Source organism: Limanda limanda, chromosome 6, assembly GCF_963576545.1.
Source record: "Limanda limanda chromosome 6, fLimLim1.1, whole genome shotgun sequence".
Taxonomy (NCBI): domain Eukaryota; kingdom Metazoa; phylum Chordata; class Actinopteri; order Pleuronectiformes; family Pleuronectidae; genus Limanda; species Limanda limanda.
In genome coordinates, this window is record NC_083641.1 from 10556190 (window position 1) to 10578101 (window position 21912).

The following is a 21912-nucleotide window of genomic DNA, read 5'->3' on the forward strand; positions in this document are numbered from 1 at the left end:
TATCCACGTTGCACATGGATAGTAATGTTGCACATGATTATTTATATTCATGACAAAACACTATCGGCTATTAAATGTGATTTTAATTTGTGTACACAGATTACATCATTATACAATAATGATAAATTAACGGTTTTGAGGCTTTACAATTGTTTCACGCATAGAATTTTTTTTACATTTCTAAATAATTGCAATATTTTCACACAGTTGTTGACAATACAGTCGACACAAGCAAGTAAACTCACTTCACATAATAATAATTCATCTGATAATAATTTGCAAACCCGCAGATTGACAGATTTTCTAGAGATATGGCTTTGTAATATCTGATGTTTGAATAAACCCACCAATCTCTTAAATCTGATCAGTTATTCATTTTAACACAAACTGTCCCCAAAGATTGGTCATACTGATTGTCAGTCTGATTGTTTTGATTAATTGTATTCCAGATAAAATCATGCAACCAATCATGATCTTTACCACAATTCTTATGAAATGACATTGGGACTCTGTCGGGCACACTGAGGACCACATTGTGCCCATAACCATCCAATGGCCATGAGTTGGCTTCGAGGAGCCTGGCAGTGGCCAGCATGGATCCATGGTTAGCACTGACCACCGGCAGCGCTGGCAGATGGGTTGTAAGGTGCGATGACACAAAAGACACAGCCGGCCTCCTGGAAAGCTTGCCTCATCTCCACCTAGTGGGCCAAACACAGGCGTGCTTCAGCTTCACACAGCACCGTGGGCCACCGATGGCACAAATACAACACATACAGATATAATACACACCACTTCCACATAATTTAAAGAGAGATACAGTAAAATGTATTAAAGTTTAAAAAACAAAGATCGTTCTGATCATTTTAATGAAAAGAGAACATATTTTTGAAGGTGAGGTCTTGGGGATGGAAAATAAAAGAAACGTAACCAAAGCGTCAAGTACATTATCTAAACAAGAAAGAAATATATTCCATTGTGTGGTCACTAAACCCACATTGGAAATCCCCTCAAGATAACAAGGAGTCAGAATGAGTTGGTCTTTGATCATCACAGAAGAGTGGATTTTTTCTGCTCTGATTACACACACACACAGATCTGCTGTTAACTGCTGGGTCACAACCTCCACACAATGCAAATTTAGTCTTACCAGTCTGGCCTGGTCCAGACAGAGACCCACCACAGCTCCCCCACTGCCTGGTAACTTCACTGCTGAGCCAAACTGCAAAAACCATATGAATACACAAACAGAAAAAAAAAAAAAAAACTCCTGGAAGCACACGCAGGCATAAGATGTGCTCTGCTCTTAGCCGGCGGGGCACCTACCTGCCTCGCCAGCTGAACCATCTTGAGATTCCCAGGACCCAGACAGTCTTCGGTGTAGACAGACCTGTGGTATATGTTGTTACTTTAGCTGTGAGTCTGACCTTTATATAAATGCCTCCATTCCGAAACGCAGTTTACCTCCTGAGCTCAAAGTTCTGGTCCATCAGTTGGGCCAGACGGCTCCAGTCTCTGTGCTGCAGGGCCGTCCTTGATGGAAAACATTTTCAATGAGATAACACAGTTTCACAGCGAATGAACATCTGAAAAACTGCAGTTCTGTCGGCAGAGCAGCAGTTTGTATCTGGAGCTCACGATGCAGAAACAGATTACACAACAATTCAGAAAACCCAAAGCCACTTGCAGAATAAGGCTCTGCACAAATTTGCTGCATAAATGTTATCTTGCACATTGCATATATTCTTTACAGCATATTGTGAACTTGCACAATTAATCCCTTTAAATAACATATTTGACAGTTTGTACATTTCATATATTTGTATTACTCCAAGGCCTCATTTATTTTATGCACCAAAACACTAAAGCACTTTCCCCCTCTGTGAAAACCTCTACACTCAATTCAGATTATGAATTCTTGATCAACAGTCCACATCTTACAAACCAACCTCGCTTGATCAGTCAGCTCTGCAAAATTTGTCATGGCTTCAACAACCAGAGGCTCGCCTGTGGAAAGACAGAGAAACACAAAAGACTGAATCAATGTGACAGAAAACTGAACTTTGTTGCTCTCCACAACGGCAGCTTCTCTGCTCTGTGAAAAATACTTTGTGACCTTAATTAAAAAAGGCACTGAACTGAAATTGAACGAAGCATAACCACCTTAAGCGGCTCTGTGTGGCTGAACTTAGCTTCAACTGTGTGCATTGAGCTAAATGCCAATATTAACATACTAGCACAATCAAAATGTTAACAGCAGGTATTTCCTTTGACCGCATTCACCTTCTCAGTTTAGCCTGTTAGCATGCTCACATTTGGTAATTAGCTCTAAGCACAATATACAGCTGAGATTGAGGACGGTGACATTAGTTGGGTATGTGGACTAATAATGTTAGTATTGTCCTCTCCATGCCGGAGAAGAGGTCAAGTGTCTTAGGTCCCATTTGTTTGGCAGCATCAGAAAGGTTCTTGACTTTCTCATATCTCCATAATTCTTCACATATGCTTACAATCTATCTACAGTTTAGTTATCCTGCATTTAATATGATTTTTTATTCAACCCAGCTGTACCATAAAATTAACATTGACATAACTTAACTTGACTGTTGGTCAAACTCAAAATGATATTTGACCATGATGGTGCTAGAGGAAAATCCAATGGACAACCAGGGTTCATTCAGAAAACTCACTTTCAAATGTTTATTACAACAGTAGAACAGGTAAGTGTTAGTGGCCGCTGGGCTCCGACTTAATCACTTCCCCAGATATGATTACATAGATATGATGGGAGTGAGCCTACAGGTGGATGCTGGGGTGGTGGAGGGGCTGAAGCAACTGGCAGCAATACTGACGCAGCAGCGGGGCAAGCTAAGGGAGCGATGGAACATTTTCTCTGCTTAAAAAGACCACATAATCATGTGGGTGTGTATTACAGATGATTGTGGAAATTGAGGTATGTCACATGATATATGTCACATGTTTGGAGCAGCGCAGCTGGAGTTGGCTGCCTGAACTAGCTCACAAGTATTGCTCCATTTATTGCAGTTCATCCTGTGGAGGCCATTATATATGAAACCTGGTAAAAGCAGCATTGATACTGGGCAGATTATCCTGGTGAAATTAAGTATTTTAATGCAATTGGTCAAATTGTTGTGAAGACATTTCAGATGAACCCAGAAATGGAGCCATCATCTGGGTACCATGAATGTCTACATCAAATTCCATGGCAATCCATCATCAGTTTTCAATATGTATATATAAATAACTCTGAATCTAAGTGGCGACCCAACAGGCCAACTTGTCCATCAAAGATATGACCTAACTTCATCAGCTCCTTTCAAAAATAGGCAGTGTAATGTTTAATAAGAAGTGGTACCGCTGAGCCAGCGCTGTCGGATGTTGCTGTGGATGCGTCCGGAGTCACTGGGGTCACTCAGGTACGCCAGCCAGAACAGTGGAAGGCTACTCATGTCCATAGCAACATAATTCCCTGAGAACGAAAAACATTCGGCCTTAAAAAAACTGAAAACAAATTTGTATCAATGACTTTGTATTTAACATAAGTGACATTATTACCATAGCCCTGCTCCTCCATGAGCTTCTTGCTGAAATCCATATAGACTAATCCTTCATAGACCTGCAAAGACAGAGGGACAATCACCTCCTGTTACTGAAGGTGTAATAAGACAAGGTTAATGTGCATGACTTCCATGACTGACCTGAACAACTCTATCCTGCAAACCAGCAGTAATGAACAGTTCATCCGTCTCCACGTTGAGGATGAAGTTAGCTCGGACTGGTTTGGGGAGATCCTGGAGTGTAGAACATAAATGTAAAGTAACAGTTAGGGCAGGGGCGGATCCAAGGGCAGGGCTAGGGGGGCATTGGCCCCAGTTGACAACTGTTTGGTTGATGAATTGCCCCTGTGCATTAGTCCCCTACTAACTAAAGAATGTGGCTAACTGATGACATTATCATCATTGCAGAGAAACAACATCATATGTGGTGAATAAGTTACATCCTTACATCGTCTGTGATTTTGTAGAATTTCATTAGACACTTCAGGGTCGCTGAGACAATGGCACTGCCCCAAAGAAAAGATTATACACAAGACAATTATTAACTGAAAGGTTTTCCATAATACATTCAAATTACGATGTTGGAATAGTTTTCTGTTTCATGATTTACTGTTTTCTCTTTTTCTTATGTATCATACGGATGGTTGCAATGCTTTACTATGATTACCTATGATTACCTGTGTGAGTGAACATCTATAAATATCACTCTTAACAACGAGTCTGACATACCTTATATATGATGGTACACAACCAATCATGGTCTCTGTGATTTGGCGCTATACAAATGAAATTGGATGAATTGAAACCCAGCACCCACCAACTCTAAGAGGCTCATCACAGACACACATGTATCTAAATCCATGTATGTTCTGTGCACATGAATCTATGTTTGTTGATCTTTTCGATACATTGGAAAGATTGAAAGTCAAGCACTTTTAATTCACAAACAATGAATAAAAATATTGGGGCACAGAGGTAAGAAACAGAACTATTTACCTGCTTCCAGCAAGGCCCTTAAAACAGACACAAACATTCTAATCAGTGGAGGGTTTAAACATGTCTACACATAATAAACTGTATGCATGTGAACTGTGATGCTTTCTTAAGCATGTGAGTGAATTCTTACCACCTGCCGAGGGATGTTGGTGTCGTACTTCAGGGTGAAGTTCTGCTTTGTCAGAGCAATGCTGCAGTAAATAATAAACAGCAGACATTAAATGATTATCAGTAGTGACAGAGACAGTGCTTTAGTGTCATTGTGAGACTTGCAATAGTATCCCATTACGGGAAACAATGAGAAACTCCCTGAGGATTGGATGAGAAGATTGATTCCACACTCATGCCTGTAGATTAAATAAGACACCACAGCCTGCAACCAGTTAGCAAAGCTTGGCATAAATACTGGAAACAAAAGTTTTTAAAAAAAAGTTATACTGTTTCCATCCTTCTTTTTTTTAATCACTTTTATTTTAACTGTTTTACTCATTTATGGATCAGGTCCCATGTTCTATGTTTTATTTCTGTTGTTGTTATCTTGACTGTCTGTATTACACTATCCTGTAATTTTAAGAACTTTGTAGCTTTTATGAAACATGCTATATATTACTTTAACTTCTATCGCTTTAACTTAAATAAATGATCTGAATTTTCCTTTTACAACTGCTTGTTAAGTAATTCACTTCAACTGGAAAAGATGCCCTGGCAGTACAACTGAAACATAATCACTTTATCTTTGAGTCCAAGTGACAACTGATCAAAGGTTGATGATATTCCCTCAGGCAGTGTTGGGATCACATTCAAGAGACCAAAAACACATTTTTTCTAAAAATGCACTTTAATAATCATCTGTAGGATAAGAACTATCTAAAATGAGATAAACAATATTGAAATGTACTTTCTTTGACTTTGTAGTTCGCCTCATGTCACATACATTACTAACATGGCAGGGTTTATGACCTGTACTACAGCCAGCCACCAGGTGGCAATCAAGACGCTTCACTTTGGGGAGCTGTCATGACGTCAATATATGTATGGTTTCAGCACTGTACCATTGGAGGTGGAGCGGAAACACTAACACCCAGATTCAATCAGTTTCAACATAATCTGTCCAAAATGCCATTTGATTCCACAGAGCGCTAAAGAAAGGTCGTTCTCTTTTATTAAAAACATTTGTCATCTCTTCTCATTTTTGTGAGTGATAACTGTGATAAATAAATGAATATATTAACAAATAAATGAATATCTAAGTTTCATTTTATCTCAGTCACTGATCTCACCCTTGTTTGGAGCAGAACTGGTAGAACTTCTTACAGGTGGCCTGCAGCAGCCGCAGACCTCCCAGGTATCTGCAGTTGAATGACAAACATTTAGGAGCCTGAACGTGAGCGACGCACTTCAGCTCATCACAGATGCCGTGTTCTCACCCTTCCTTCCTGCTGATACAGAACAGATCTTGCAGGCTTCCAAAATCTGTAGGATCATTGAGAGGATGAGGAACCAAAACCTTTAAAGAAATCACAGAAAGGCACATGATATTTAAACAATATATCCCAGATGAAGCTCTTTTATCCATGTAGGTGCATAGACGTTCACATGTATTACCAAAGTCTGGCTCTCCACCAGAGTGACCTCGGCCCAGAAGTTAGAGATGGACATGGCAATGGTTTTCCCATTGAAACCGTCTGAGGGATTCCCCATCAATCCAACCCTGTGAGAGATCATATACATTTGGATCCGTCAGGTCACATTTCAACATTAAAATGCTTCTGTTGTGAATTGGAAAGAAGACAGAGACTAAAAACTTACTTCAAAGCAACAGTGTGAGTTATTTATGTCTGTGGTTTTTTACCTGGCATATGACCTGCATGTGATTGGTTTAGGAGCATTGTCCTGCTGCTTGGATGAGTAGTGAGTGAGCCACTTGGTGTAGTCTGACAGGCCCTGAGAGGTCAGGAGCAACATGTTGTCAGACAGAATGTATTTAGTAAATGAAAAAAGAATAACTAAAGTCTGCTGTGCATTAGGTTTTTATACTGTACACGCTTATTCATCGGCTGTAATAGAGAACAGTGTCCCATCCCCTGTAGAGAGGCTTTGGATCAGCCCATGGGCCTTACAGATTTACTGTTTGAGAACATGCTCATTATACCCACCCACCAGACAGTAGCTACACATTTACTGAAGCTGCTTTACAAGATTTCAGGGAGATTAGGGAATAAATCTATTAAAAACACTATGTTCGTTGGTTTAAATGGAAAAAGACTCTCCATATAAATGCTTAAGCTCTGACATTAAACGTTTTGAAGACATTAAGGAGTAAGTGTCACTTTGTTGCTGGTGTCACCTAACAGGATTTCTGGGTAATGGCATCTTTCATACTCTAAAATGCAATGTGTCAGCTACTTGAGTGAAGCTTCAGCAGACTGCAACATGATTTGCTCTACAAGTTAAGTGAAAATATTTTTTGGGTAAATCTGTAAGGTGTAAATCTGTAATCCTCAAGGCGCAACTGAAATGTCACGTTGACGAGAATGGGACGGTCAGATAATCCGAGAACATAAGCCATCTAGTACTGAGGTCATGCAAATAAAAAAAAACTACTCAGCATTTTCAAAGGTTGTGCATTTGTTAAGCAACCCCATGTAAAACATCCCAAAAGTTTCATAAAGCAGGGAGCATGCAAAGAGAAGAATAATGTATATCATCCATCAACCAGTCCTGCTGCAGTTTACAACCATGTTTGACTCCAAAGGAATATTATGACAGCGTAGTGGGGTAATGTGAGTACTATTACGAGAAAACGTAATAGTAAGAAATAACGAAATAAGCAGCTGGGAGAACCGGTGCCTGCGCGAATTTTACTCCTGGATCTAAAATCTTGAAACAATCTCAAAGGTGCTCCACTTGTCTCATTTTATAATCTATGAATTAACACAGTGTGATAATATGAAAAAAAAACTAGAAGAAAGAATACAGACCACTTGTCCGATAAGCTGGAAGCCAGTAGGCAGCTTCATCCCAAACACATCCAGCTGCTTCTCATTGATGAGCCACTCCTGAAGACAGACGAGCAATGAACAACTGGTTATTAACTCATCAGTTCATGATAACCCTCTGATGTCATCCAGGTTCAGTAAAGCAGGACTGAGTATAATTTGATCTTTAGAGTTTATCATCATAGAGAAAATTACAATAAACAATAAATCGATTACCACAAACATATTTTATCAATCACACAAAGATTAAAAAAAAATCATATCAGGGCAGCGATGAGAATCGACACAGGAAGCCGTCTCATAAATATCTGAAGAAGTTTTAAAGCAAATGTTGCCTCAGTAGTTTAGTTATGTAAGAGAGTTTGGGAATTTTGGGGGGAAATGTGACACGCTGGAGAATCTTTTGAATTGTATGAATTTAATTCAATCTTCAATCTCCCTAAAAACATGGGGTGGTGCTTTACTGCCACTTACGAACCCAGTATCGGCCGAAGTTCCTGTCCGTGGCTTGAGGCTGCAGGCTGAGGAAGTCCGACAGGTAGGACAGCGTGTCTCTCTGGATGCAGTAAAACACCACGCTGGCCAGTCGCGATGATGTCAGACCATCCTGGGGCTTCTCCAAGAAGCGAGCTATTCTGATTCATCAAAATACAATAGATTAAAAATCTAATCTACAACATGGTAGCCGACCTGGCAGAAGCGGTTGCACCACGTTTCTCACCTGTGGGTGTCAGGGCAAACCTCCACGGTGCCCCTGGAGCTGCTCTTCTCACTTTCCTCCAACTCGTAGTAAATGATCAGCTCTCCAGGCTTCAGCACACACACACACACACACACAAAACATGGCTACTGCAAGTCACTGAAGAATTTAGCTTCAGCTATGATTTATGTGTGTGTCTGTCATCTGGGATAGTTTCCGATTGTGTTTGACCAGGACTGGACTAAATTCTTCTTTATTCTTACATGAAGTATATATCTCACCTGTTTCTAGTTATTTATTGACACATATCATGTGCGCATATTAGACTGCATGGTTTCATATCCACGACAATACCTGTGTGTATGTGATGAACTTGATAGCTGTGTGTATGTGTTGAAGCACATCTCACCTTTGACCTGAAGAAGCGGATAACCTGAGCAATGTCAAAGTTCTGGTCCGCACAAAGCATGTCTCCAGCAATCTGCTTACACAGGAAGGGGATCCTCATTGTAGGACAGATGGGACATGTAACCGAGCAGAGCATTCTCAAACATAAAACACAGATTTGTATCGTACCACCATGATGTCGTCCTGCAGCTTGCGACTGCGTATGGCCAGCTCCAGGTCAGCCACGGCCCCCAGGCGGTCTTCCAGCGTCGTGCTGCCATCGTTTACCACATTCTCCACTGGGAAGTCATTAGCTGTGGCCCAGCGCTCATAGTACTTGTACCTGGTCAGTGGAACATGACAGAGCAGAACACAATTTCACGCAGCTTTAACAACAAAAGCAATGGTGAAATGATCATAAGTGGGGTTTCGCCGGAAGGTTTATGTGCTCACTTGTCTGCGTTAGTGACCAGGTACACCTCTGTGAACAGCTGCCGCCTGTAGAGATATCAGAGATGTTAGCGACTGTGCGGTGCAGGGATAACAGAGACGTGGGACAGAGGAGGTCCTCAGAAGTTTCACCGTGACGTACATGTTGACGTTTTCCCACCAAAAGTCGAGAATTTTTTTCCCTCCGATGCCAGGAAGCAGGGCCTTCGGTACCCCGGCCAGGTGGCTGTACAGGCCTGTGTCATCGTTCTGGGAGGAGAAGGGAAGAGTGAGGACGGCTTGAGGAAAACAGCTTGTTACCATACCAACCACATGACGTCAGTGCATGCAACATATGCGGCTGTAAGACTGTATAATCAGCTGTGATCACAATACACCACATACCTCACTCAGGCTTTAAACTAATTTAACTGTGCAATAACCATTTTCTATGCAGGCAATTTCAATTCATATATGTGCCACACTGCTACACTGTATTCTGTTGATTTTGTATATAATATTTCCTATTTTCTAATACTTCTTTGTTTATATAGTATCTTTACTTATTAGTAACCTTAATAGTGTTTTTCCACTGAATTCTTCGTTGCTGTGACATGCAAATTATCATAGTGGGACTAATCCAAGACCATCTTATCTTATCATTTCTTATCTGAACTTTGAGCCAAATTCAGTGACAGAAACTAGCTTCTTTAAGATGTCTTTCTTCTTAGTAAAGTCCGGCACTTACTAAAATGCATAGGGGTTATTTCTTCATTCAGTGGATCATATCTCTCCAGTTCTGAGATCTTTACACTGGCTCTGTAAAATAATTTACTTAAAAATCCTGATGTTGGATAATAAACACTGAATGGTTCAGGGCCAAAACATATTTCTGATCTCCTGCTATGTTCTGAACCATCCAGACCCCTCAGGTCGCCTGGAACCGGTTTGCTCTCTGTCCCAAGAGTCAACACTAAACATGGAGAAGCTATGCTCCACATATGGCACAACTCTTAGTTCTTTTAAATCAATGATCAACAATCACTCATTTCTCACACTCTTTTATTTCTTATTCCTTCCTTTAGTCATTAAATGCTTCTTCTGTTGTACTGTTATAAGTTGCCTACGATGCTTTTTATATATCTCATGTAAAGCACTTTGAATTGCCTTGTTTTTTAAATGTGTTGTAGGCTACCAATAAACTTGACTTGCCTTTAATAACTCTGTATAGATTATAACCTCGTTCATCTTCTCTGATATAAACTCTCCTTCGAATCCCTACATTGTTGTTGTGTCGCTAGGGGGCAGTGAAGAGCACCAGGTCCAAGTATATAAGTAACAGTAGTTTTAAGAAAATTATCCACACAGGGCCGGTGCATCTTCACGACTCCACTGATGCTCCAGGTAAAAACAAGAATCACCCCGACCAGCGGCTCTGAGGTAAAGTGGCAGATTCTTAACGGAACTTCGGCGAACACTGAGCACAATTACCGCGGACTTTGCCCCCCCCCCCCCCCCCCGGTCCCCCCTCCTCCCTCTGCTACAACCTCCAGGCGACTCACCTTGATCTGTGTCTCCAGGACGGTGCCGTGACCGGCCACCAGCAGAATACAGATCATCACTTCAGCCTCACTGTGTCTGTGAGACTGTAAACACTGAGCTGGGAGGTGGCGGAATGTCTGAGAGCTGGATTCTCCCAGCGTCAGTGAAGAGACGCACTTCCGGGAAAACAACCTTCACAATAAAACAGAAGTTGTTTTATATTCAAGATCCAGACATCAGTCAGATGCAATTAAAAAGAGACAATAGGCCTACAACAACATCCTTTAACTTACCAACGTTAATCTTTTATAAAATTAGTTTAACTTTAATGTTGACAGCGAAAGGCATCAACAAAAACAGGAGGACAGGACTATACTCTTCTCTTTCTCTCTCCCACACTGACACACTGACCATCAGTCACCGTCAGATGATCAGCAGCACCAGGAGAGACCCTCACTGCATTGGCAGTTAAAATAATCCTTAAAGCTTTTACTGCCCTCAGTAGGCCGAAGGAAGATGTTCTCCATCTTCCTTGTTAAAATAAACACATTGCTTTTATTATCACTGAAGCTACAGGACTTGTGGCCAATGTGTATTTTGATATTCCAAACATGAGAGAAAATAATAATATATTTTCCAATTATTTATATCATATTAGTATAGGCAAATGACGTGTTTCTGTTGGGATTCAATCATCTTGTAAATGTCTCAGTGTGGTTGTGGTCCCGTGTTGTTAGTAAAGAGCATGGATCGGTGCTTGTGGTCTATTTACATTTAAGTTTGAACCTGCATATTGAGCACAGGTCCTGTAGTCACAATAATTTTGAAGATTTTTGTAGTTGTTATAATTTACTGAACATATTAAAAAATTATAAAACTTCATGTGCAATAAAACTTTTATTTCTCAGCTTCTAAAGTTGGCATGGGCAATAAAACAATACCAATAATTATCGAAATATAAATTTCTTCAATAGAAATACGACAAAGGTTAATTATATAGATGGATGTGTTGCTTATACATTGTGGAAGCACAGTGAGGCGGTATAACACAACATTGATCTACTGCAGGTCTGTAAAATGTTTCCTGTATATAATATATGTTTGTCATTCTCTGCTCACAAAAAGTAGATAGAAATAATGTGAAATGTTTTGTGATAATTATCGAAATGAATGATATGATCATTTTTGTCTTCATACATGTTTTGCCCATATCACCCAGTCCTACCCTGAAGGGGATAGAAACTCAATGTCAGACCATCTGACAGCTTTGACCTTTGGGTTTTATTGTGAATCAAATTCGTCCTACAAACTAGACATGACTGGAAACAACAGGCACATTAAAAAAGCACTTGCAGCTCAGTTCAATTTTTTATTCTTTATTGAATTTTTTGTAATAAATGTTGATGAAGAATGGGGCAAAGACATCTGTCTTGAGTAGGCGTACATGTATATACGTGCACCTCGGCGAGCTGTAGCAAATGCCACATCAACATACTTCAACATACAGTTTGATAAATGTCTTGCTGTGAGTATGCGATGTAAAAGTGGAGTACATATTCATATTTGGTGCACTGCAGCAAACGCCTACACCATTAATCCAGGGACCATCCTCCCTGGCAAAAAAATTAACAAATCGCTAACTGCTTACAACCCCTCTTTATTTACTTAGTTACATTGTTGCAATGTAATTTTTGTCCCCAGTGAGGTTTCATGAAACAACATACAAAAATACAAAGCTAAAAAAAAAAGCTCAACTATGAATGCATGAAAAACTTGGTATCAACTGGTCAGTGATATTGATAAAATGTGAAAACAAGTCAAAGCATGAATACAATGTTTTCAGCAACATTAAGATGAGTGCATTTGATACAGAGAAGCACATGCTGCAGGGACTAGGTTAAAGAAATTGGCATGAGAAGCTTGTCGTGTTGTAGAGCTTACTGAACTGCAGGTTAATGAACAATCATAATGTTCGTAGAGGAAGGCATTCAATGAGGACTTTGCTAAACTGATTTGACTCCTCAGACTGAAGTTAATGTAGACCACCCCCCCCCCCCTGCCCTTTTCAGACACATCCTGTCAATTTTGTAAAAAGCTTCAAAAAGATCATATTTAAGGTTGTTGTTTAGCAAAGATGCTGGATATGAATATTAATGACAATATTCAGCTTTATTCCCCTATTACATGCACGTACAATCACAAATTAAGTATCTCAAAGTGTTTCAAGTACTCTTTTGGCCCATATGTGGTTCTCCTCAAATACCCATTGGCATCAGGCTTCTCACTGGGGGTCTGTGCTGGACGATCCCACAACACCGTGCTGTCGGAGCAGGTTCCTCAGGATCTGATTCTTGGACTTCCAGTCGTCCACCTGAGCAACAGACACACATAAAACATTAACCATGTAGTCATACAGAGACTTCAGCTGACTAGTGACTTTCTATCTATCAGGACTACGTCACATTTAACTGTATGAACAGAGTTTACATTAAAATATTGGACCGATAATTATTCTTTTGTTAAGATGAAGTCATCAGCTACTTGTTTTATACGTCATTTCCTGGCTTTCATATCTTGCACTGGGCTGTCTGATAAAGCAGTGAACTGACATGTATGTATGTTAAAATATTACTTTTGAATCTAAGTTTGTCAAAAAATATGTTCAACCATTATCAATACCTCTTATCCTTTGGTACAGGGGGGAGCTGGAGCCAATCCCAGACCATTCACATCTAAAGTTAATTATAGCCTCTTTATTTTGACACTGCACCTTCCCATCCACAACGTTATGATGTGATTGAACCTCTGGGCATTGGCTTGTAAAGCTCCATGAAAGTTTGTGCTCTATTTGTTTTTAATATTTTGGGAACAACGTGCAACAGCGATCGGAAAGATGTGAATCGCCTTTTTAGGGACTTGAAAAACCTGCGTATTCCCGCTAAGTTTGGTGTCAAAGAGGTATATAAGTCTCCATTTAACCTAACCCCAATAAGCATGCCTTTGGCCTGTGGGAGGAAGCCAGAGTACTCTAAGAACAGGAATTGGAACCAAGAAACTTCATGCTGTGATAACCAGTGCTTCACCATGCCGCCTATTGAAATAAAGTTTATCATCTAAAAACCACAAGCAGCTGTGTCTTCGAAACAGCTGCTCCAACAATAAACAAAGCTCTGCTCCAAGAAATCAATAAAATTACAGCTGCAACATTTAGCTAATTAATCAATTTATCGAGAAGCAAATGAATGAATTAAGATTAAGATTCCTTTATTGGTGAATAATGAAAACCAATGACTGCAACTGTCATTTTATTAATCTGACTGACATGTCCACCTCTGCCGTCTGTCAGTGTCACTGATCTCTTGATAACTTGGTTCGAGACTCTGTGTTTCCTGGGTGAACATCCATAACGATGCACATATTTTGTATTTATACTCTTACCTATATTTTGGTAATTTATCTTTTTGCTAATCTCTGTATATTTTTATATTCTTGGCTGGAGAATGTGTAACAAATTCCAATTTCACCCTGTGGATCAATGAAGTTCTTCTAATTCTGAATGAACCCCAGAACACATGCTAATGTACCTCCTGTCTGAGTAGCTGGTTGTCCATCCTGAGACGATCAAGAGTGCCGATGTCTTCCCCCATCTTCATGTTGCTTTGTCGGAGTTCCTTGATGTAATCACAGGCTTTAGATAAGATTCCTCCTTTACTCTGAAACAAAACAAAACACAACAATTGCTCTTAGTTTCTTTGCAAACCTCTCTAGTGTAACAATGTTTCTCCTTCATCTGGAGGATGACGTTTTTACCTCCGTGCACTGACTGCTCATGAACAGGATGACACAGCATTCTCACTGGGTTCGTCCTCATGCATACTTAAGCCATGAGTTGACCAAAAGTACCAGGATCCTTAGATTAACAAATTACAACTACAAGCTGATCCCCTCGAATCCACAGTAATGCAGAAGACCATACACCACCACAACAGATCAGATTATCGAATTAGAGCTGGAAAGAGACGAGCCGTAATATCCATAGCACACCTGGAATGCTAGTATAAAATAAGGACTTTAAGAGGTTTGAGATCTGATCGGCTGAAATAAAACACGGTATTTGACTAAGAAGGCATCTTCAGCGCTACAAGTCCCACCTAAAAAGTTCCTGTACTTCCGTACTGATATGAAATGTTCACTTCAAGGGTTTTATTAATATTAAGAATCTGGCAGTATACCACACGTGTTGCTCCATGAGAAGTGGCACTCTCAAGTCAACTTTAAGGGTCGTTGCAAGAATCAGAGGTTGAGATGTGAGTGATAGAAAAAGAGCGAGAGATAGGTTTTACTAAACTTTTATGACTGAATCCTTTTCTGATGAGGACAATGTCCACGAAGCATTTGACTTCTTGTTTGATCCGAAGTATGTGAACAAAGAGCTCCTTCAATTTGAGGCGTGAACTAGGAGAGAGGGACAACGAGCTGCTGCACCATTGAGAGTGAGACGTGAATGTGTAATTTTACCAAAAAAATACTATTTGAACCTTTTCATGGTGAGAAAAAAAAACTATTTAATCAATTCTTAGACTGACACTTGCCGTCGTGTCACGGCTGCCAGCGTTGGAAATCTACTGGACCAATTCCACAAGTGTAAGTTCCATTCATTAACACATTGACATTTAATAACAGGGCCCATGTTGAAAAATACCAGAATCCTCCTTTACGTACTTCCCCTGAGCAGGGACTTTTTGGGGTGTTAAAGATTTAACGAGAAATTAAGTTAGTTCCTGGTTCCTGTTTGACAGCCTGATGCATTAGTCCGCTGACTCACCTGTCCTGTCTTGGTATAGTCCACATTACAGTCTGGTATTGTCTTCGACAGCTGCACAATCCAGTTGTTGATTTTGTCTCGCCGCCGGCGCTCAACTGTTGGTAAAACATTTGAATTTAGGACTCATATTATATTATATAAAATAATATCTTGTCCTTTAGACAGCATCAGATTGTAAGCACTAACCTTCGTTATGCTGTGCTCGCCGTTTGTCATCTCTGGAACCTCGAGGGGCTTCTTGTTTCCTAGAAAACAAATTAGAACAAAGACATTCAATTGGCCTAAATTGTTAGATGAAAGCTTTTATACATTCATCCAAAACTGACAACTAATTTCAGTGAACTGTGACATGGCTGTACTTCTGTTAAATTATTATGTAATTACGCTATGTATGGCTGAGTACGAGGCGCGATTGTCCTTTGATTGGATCCAGTCAAAACTTCCTGGGGTGACATCATCACATACACCTGCCCTGTCAAACCAAACATTGATGTCAGCTGCAGAGAATAAGTATCATTTTAAAATCTTTACAAATTCATGCAACATAAAGCCAGAAAGGGATAGTTCACCGAAAAATGAAAATTCGCTCCTTATCCACTCAGCACTATGACGTAAATGGGACCCCAAAAAACCAGCCCTGACATTCATGTTAATTTACACCGTGTTTTAAGCCATAATGTCTCTGATATCCTCCTCAGAGCGCGTTCACGGTCTCACAGGGTGGGTCCCCAGGGCATGTGTGTTCGCATCGCTACTTCCTCTACATCTGGTCATGGACTTAAAGGCTTAAAACATGGTGTAAATGACGCTGTTTTGAGTCAAATATGAATGTCGGGGCTTGCAAATTCTTGGATGACACCACACTAGCAGTACGGAATATATGTTGTTTTTTTCTGTTGTTTTATTCAGCTGAAGAGCAGAAACAATTTGGCTGCAACACTGTTTACCCCTGAGACTGTGGGAAACGTTTGTGGAACAGATAATGAGAGTTGATATTAATTTTACGGTGAACTTTCCCTTTAAAAAGAAAGTTATTTCTGTTACTTCGGGTTGGTTTAAAAATGTTTTACTTTTATTATTAGCTATTTGAAGTCAATGATCATGATTTATTTTTTAGATTTTACATATCCAGTGTAAAGTGAAAATAGTGTTGAAATGTAAATGTATTAGCTTCAGTGTAAACACGCTATAAGTGCCTGGATATACACTGTGTATGTGGAGTGATTACCTGTGGGTGTGGTCTGGCCCAGCAGTGTGTCAGAGGCCTGTACCGTGGTCACCATGGTGCCAGTTGTGGCGTCTGCGATGGTGGCGGGGTAGTACGTGTACTGCGTCTCAGCACCGCCGTCTCCCTCCAACGCCTCCGACTGGGAGAACACAGCCTGGAGTCAAAGAGACGTTAACGCTTACAGAAAATCAGTCATACCACTGGAGAAACTGAACCAAAATGTATCATTGGTTTGTAAATTGTTGGATGAATCCCAGCAACTAGGGAGTGATGGAGATGGAGTGATGGAGATGGAATGATGGAGATCAAGTGCAGCGATTCCTCTTGGGATTATTTTTGGCCAACTTCGATTCTCACTAATATGACTCTGAGGGGCTGTTAATATCAGCAAAGTGATAAATTGGTTGGGCTCTGTTATTTGGTGATCACTGCTGATATTGTGGCGGCAGATATAAACAATACGTTAATACATGGGCACTGAGAATCATAAAAATATGTTATAGGATTTATTGTTAACTGTAAACGGGCTAGGGTTAGGAGGCGGTCCTTCATATGGGGCCTGGGAGGCATTTGTGTTCACACGGCGAAAATTATGTGGCTAGATGTGTCCCAGACCGATCCAGGAGAGATCTTTTGACCAGGTCTGAAAGGGGTCTGTATTTTGGTCAAGAGAAAAAAAGGTTGGGACTTCCTCACCTGTGTGACACCCTGGCTGGTTGCAGGGAAACCAGTGACGAGGCTGACCGCTGCAGCTCCGTCTGTCTGGGCCTCCAGCTGGCCATCGGACACCTGGATCACTCTGTAGGTCACCTGCAACACAATACGTTATACTGAGTTGTAAATATCTTATTCCAATGGAGGTAACACACAAACCACTGTAGAGCGTACAAATACAGAATATATCTACTTTTAGTGGTCCGTTAAGTAACGTGGGTCACGAGAACTGATACCAGGATTATCAAGAAATGTGAAGACAAGAAATCTGTGGATCTGAAATGATATGAATGTAGTACAAACTCAAGTCAGTCTGAGCCACTTACAAAACAATCTATTGACTCAAGTGTTACTTCCTGCTCCCAAATGAAAACGTCTTCATGCGCTCTAGTTTTCTGAGAAGCTGATTGACCAAAACAGCTTTGTAGCTGCTTTCGGATGTGCACTGAACTTTGGAGAATCTCTGGACATTCTCTGAAGGATCTGTTTGTGACAACGCGAATGAGCGAGAGGCTTCGGACTTTCTCAGGAGTTTCTCCAGCCAGCACCTTTGTAAAAACTCCAGAGAATGTCCGAATTAGCAAATGTGAGAAGAAAGCAGGGGATCGTCTGGAGGATTCATCGAGAGCGAGTGGGTGTGTTGATGACGCTTCTAACAAGCAACAGATGGAAAAATATAAAAAGAAAGCGGATATCTCAGGATGAAAAAGCGGTGCAGAAGATGTAGAAGATGTCATGAGAGCTTTTGGGGATACGACGCTAGTGTCAATGTCCGTTAAACTAAAACATAAGATCTCTGCAGCAGAATGAATATGTTACACCATGCCCCTGTCTGCTGCTCCACCCCTCACATGAACACTCGGAAAACAGCTTGTGGTACCTGAAGTGCACCCAATTTCCCCGGACATTTTACGGAGATCATGTGTGAAATGGGGTATCATGAATATGTCAGCTCGAAGGCCTCTGGGCGGCAATAAAATACTTAACAGGTTTGAAATAGAATCTCACACAGGTTGATTGAAATGGGGACTTTTTTTAAACACTTTTTTGAACAGCCATCCTACCTGCCCGCCTGCTCCTTCTGTCTTGAAGAGATACTTGATGGGCTGGTCAGAGAACGTGGCGGCAGACTGAATGGTGGCGATAGCAGCTGGATCCTCTGCGGTGGCCACAGACCCTGCAGGAGCACAAAGCCACACAGACTGAAGTCAGCTTTTCAACTGTCAAAAACCAGTCTTGGGAAAGAGGGTACCGGTCACACTAACAACAGTGTGGCAGTAATCCTCACACAACCATGTGTGTGCTTTAACAAGGTCTGAGGTAGCACACAGTGAGCTCAGACAAAGCATGTTGCCACGGTGTCAATGTTTACATCCAGGCAGTCATAAGCCGTTTGCAGACATGACCTGCGGGTAAGATCTAGAGAATTAGCTTCACACATGCGCCACGCAGCAGGAGGTTCTAGTCTGCACACACAGGTAGAGAAGCCCAGTGCAGCAGACAGAGACAGGAAGTGACGGTATTTTTGTGTCTGTGGTGTCTTAGCGGCGTCATCAACCAAACCACTCGACTCGTGCTGAATCCAGCGGGAGATCCCCCCCCCCCTGCTGGTTCACATATGGACTTCTCTTCCATTTCTACAGACATTATACTAAGAGGCCAGACGGAGAGAAACGGAAGGGGTGTCTCACTAGGACACCTCCATTCACCCATGCTCCTCCCCCGCAGAAAATACAGAGGAACTGCGGAGGAGGCGCATGCCTGAGAGCAGCTACAGTGAGTCAGAGGGGTTTCACTGTGTGGAACTCAGACACTTCTGAGGCCCTGTTCAGACCTAGCACTCCTGTTCTGAGAGATCCAATCACCAGCGGTCAGCGTTAAGTTCTTCTGTTCACATCTGGTATGTTGGTGTGTGTGTGTGTGTCGCTTCAAGCATGAGAGAGAGATTGAGAGTGAGTCAAGTCAGGAGGGGCTGGATGCATCACCACACCCACTCGCTCGTGGTGAATCCTGCAGAGGATCTCCTGCTGTGCACTCACATCGGCTCATGCAGACATTGTCTTCTGAAGTTTTTACAAGGGGGCTGGCTGGAGAAAGTCCAGAGCACTGTCACTCAAACACTTCCCTTCTAACTTTCAGCCCATCGGGAGAATGTCGGGAGATTCTCCGGATTGCCGTGCATGTCTGAAAGCAGCTGAGGGAAAGTATCAGTGATCATGGGGGAATCAGAGCTGATATTGTGGTGGTGGTTTTGGTCCCAGACCGCCTGAGAAGTGGTCCGACTGATCTCATCTAGAGACACACGGAGGACGTGTTTGGGTGCGTTCACATGTGAACTGAGAGCTGACCACTTGTGATGGAATCACTCAGCACGGATGGTAAACCCAGGTCTGAACGAGGTCTGTGGCTTTCTAAAAACCTAAGGGCCTCTTACAACATATTATAAATTAATACGTAAATAACCCCTATCAAATCAACATGAGTGACACGTGAATATTTCAAAAGTAACACCAGGGTTAAAATCAGCTTAAGAAGCAAAGACACCCTACAGTTTATATGTGACTGAGAGTAAAAAAACAAAGATGAAGAAGTGATTAGTGAGGGATGAGTTGTGATGCTAACACCAGTCACACAACTTGTCTGCACACAGGTCCTGACCCTGGGCTGTTTGTCTTGTGAAAGCACAAACACATGTGACATTTACTATGAACTTTAAACACATGTTAAACACAGTAACACTGGCAGACATCTATTTGGCTTTTCTCTCACCTTCCTCGCTGATGGTCACACTCCCATCAGGCTCGGGGCTCTTCTGTTGGCTGCACACACACACACACACACACACACACACAAACATCCAGCAGCACAGTTAACAACAGTAACGCTCCTGGCGACATGTTTGTGTTTGGTGTTGATCACAATGGCGCGGTGTTCGCTCACCTCTTCATTTCTGCCCAGTGTTGAACGAGGAGAGCGCCTTCACCCGCTCCCACAGCCGCACACTGCAAAACAAGTTCATGCGTTTCACAGGGGGAAGCGGGCTCTAGGCGGCACAGCGGAACAGCGGAACAGTGGAACAGCGGAACAGTGTTTAGCGGCAAAGGTTTGAACCTCAGGCGCTAGCAGCAGCTAGCTGAGGCTGAGCCACAATAAAAGAAGCAATCAGGAAGAAGGTTACCGAGGCTGAGAGCGGAAACTGCGCGTCTGTGCTTTCACAATAAAAGCCTCGATTAAGCAGACTGTACCGTGCGTGGTGATTGTCATTGTTTACTTGAAAATCTTCTGTTCCTAGTCTTTATTGCTTTCGTGCATATATTCAAAATAAACTAAACATACTAAAAAGGTAAGAGGAAAAAAACTGTACAGAGGATTTATATTCAAGCTTTTACAGTTTTGAATGTAATTCAACCTAAATACAACCTTCAACACTTTTAAAAAATAAGTATTCTTTTCATCACATATATTTCCTATACTGGAAATATATGTGATATGGTCCACGGTATTGGATGAAATAAAAGATCCTGAATTAAAATAACACTTAAATCCTCTCTTCAGATGCATTTTGCTTTGTTTTAGTTTATGTCTTTTTGTGTGTTTGTTTTGCATATATATATATATATATATCTGTTGATAGTTTTAAAAAAACAACTCAAGAACTATTTTTATGATCTTGCTTTTAATAAATGGTATCCTTTTCAACACATTGTCTTTATTAAATAACTTGTCCTAGTTTAATGCCTTCACCCTGAGTTGTTGTTTCATTGCTAACGTGTTCCTATGGATCTATCTTATTTCATGTCTTTGATTTTATTGTGAAGCACTTTGAGCTGCATTTTATGTATGATAGGAGCTGTAGATATAAAATATATCATCATTTAAAGCAATAGAGACTAAAGTGTTGAAAAAAATACTGTTTTACGAGGTTGGTCTTTCTACTTTCATACTGTGACGTTTAGGTGTATTTTGGTGCGTTCACCGGAAACGCAATGCTTCACTGTGGCTAGCTCGACACAGATCCTGCCTCTGCTACAGTACCACTCGGCCCCAGCGGTTTTTACAGATGTTTCCTAAAATCACCTCCTCCTCATGTTAGCTCGGTGGAACCAGCCGCTACACACGCTGTGGAACTATAATGACTGAGCCACAGTTTCCACACAAAGCTCATTTCAGTTCAGTTTATTCCAGAGTGAACAAAGATCTACTTACGCCGCAGTGGTCCCTCCCCCGATATTTGTCAACAGACCTGACAAAGAGCTGTAGGCTCTGCGCATGCGTCACAGGAAGTCAAGTCACGCATATCCAGTTTTCAAATTGAGACATGCACAAAATACATACAAAACCCTCACACGTGCATTTGAAGATATTATAATGAGGTCGGCAGTGCTGTAAACTTTGAACAGAGATTATCCTGAAATATTATTGTGCAAGTTAAACTTCTTGTATTGACTTATCGGCAGGAAAACCCCTTAAGATAAGTTCGCTATTTTATTTATGGTTTTATTTTGACACAGCAG

The 21912-nt window shown here is 41.2% G+C and overlaps 2 protein-coding genes across 2 annotated transcripts; both read right to left on the reverse strand.

Moving 5' to 3' along the window:
- Positions 1–65: 65 nt before the first annotated feature.
- On the reverse strand, positions 66–10795 carry gkup (glucuronokinase with putative uridyl pyrophosphorylase). Its single transcript, XM_061073136.1, has 23 exons — positions 10652–10795; positions 9253–9359; positions 9114–9158; positions 8850–9003; positions 8683–8754; positions 8295–8383; positions 8052–8208; positions 7556–7633; positions 6427–6518; positions 6180–6285; positions 6002–6081; positions 5855–5923; positions 4705–4765; positions 4575–4591; positions 4027–4084; positions 3720–3812; positions 3577–3637; positions 3377–3490; positions 1950–2007; positions 1465–1533; positions 1327–1390; positions 1151–1222; positions 66–701 (listed from the first exon to the last, which is right to left on the reverse strand). The coding sequence occupies exons 1-23, from the start codon at positions 10706–10708 to the stop codon at positions 606–608; spliced, it is 1869 nt and encodes a 622-aa protein (XP_060929119.1). The 5' UTR covers positions 10709–10795; the 3' UTR covers positions 66–605.
- A 1196-nt stretch (positions 10796–11991) lies between these two features.
- On the reverse strand, positions 11992–21650 carry usf1 (upstream transcription factor 1). The gene is made up of 11 exons (XM_061072929.1): positions 21605–21650; positions 20339–20400; positions 20168–20217; positions 18463–18575; positions 17381–17494; positions 16685–16838; positions 15841–15928; positions 15643–15701; positions 15457–15551; positions 14216–14344; positions 11992–13002 (listed from the first exon to the last, which is right to left on the reverse strand). The coding sequence occupies exons 2-11, from the start codon at positions 20344–20346 to the stop codon at positions 12913–12915; spliced, it is 900 nt and encodes a 299-aa protein (XP_060928912.1). The 5' UTR covers positions 20347–20400; positions 21605–21650; the 3' UTR covers positions 11992–12912.
- Positions 21651–21912: the final 262 nt, after the last annotated feature.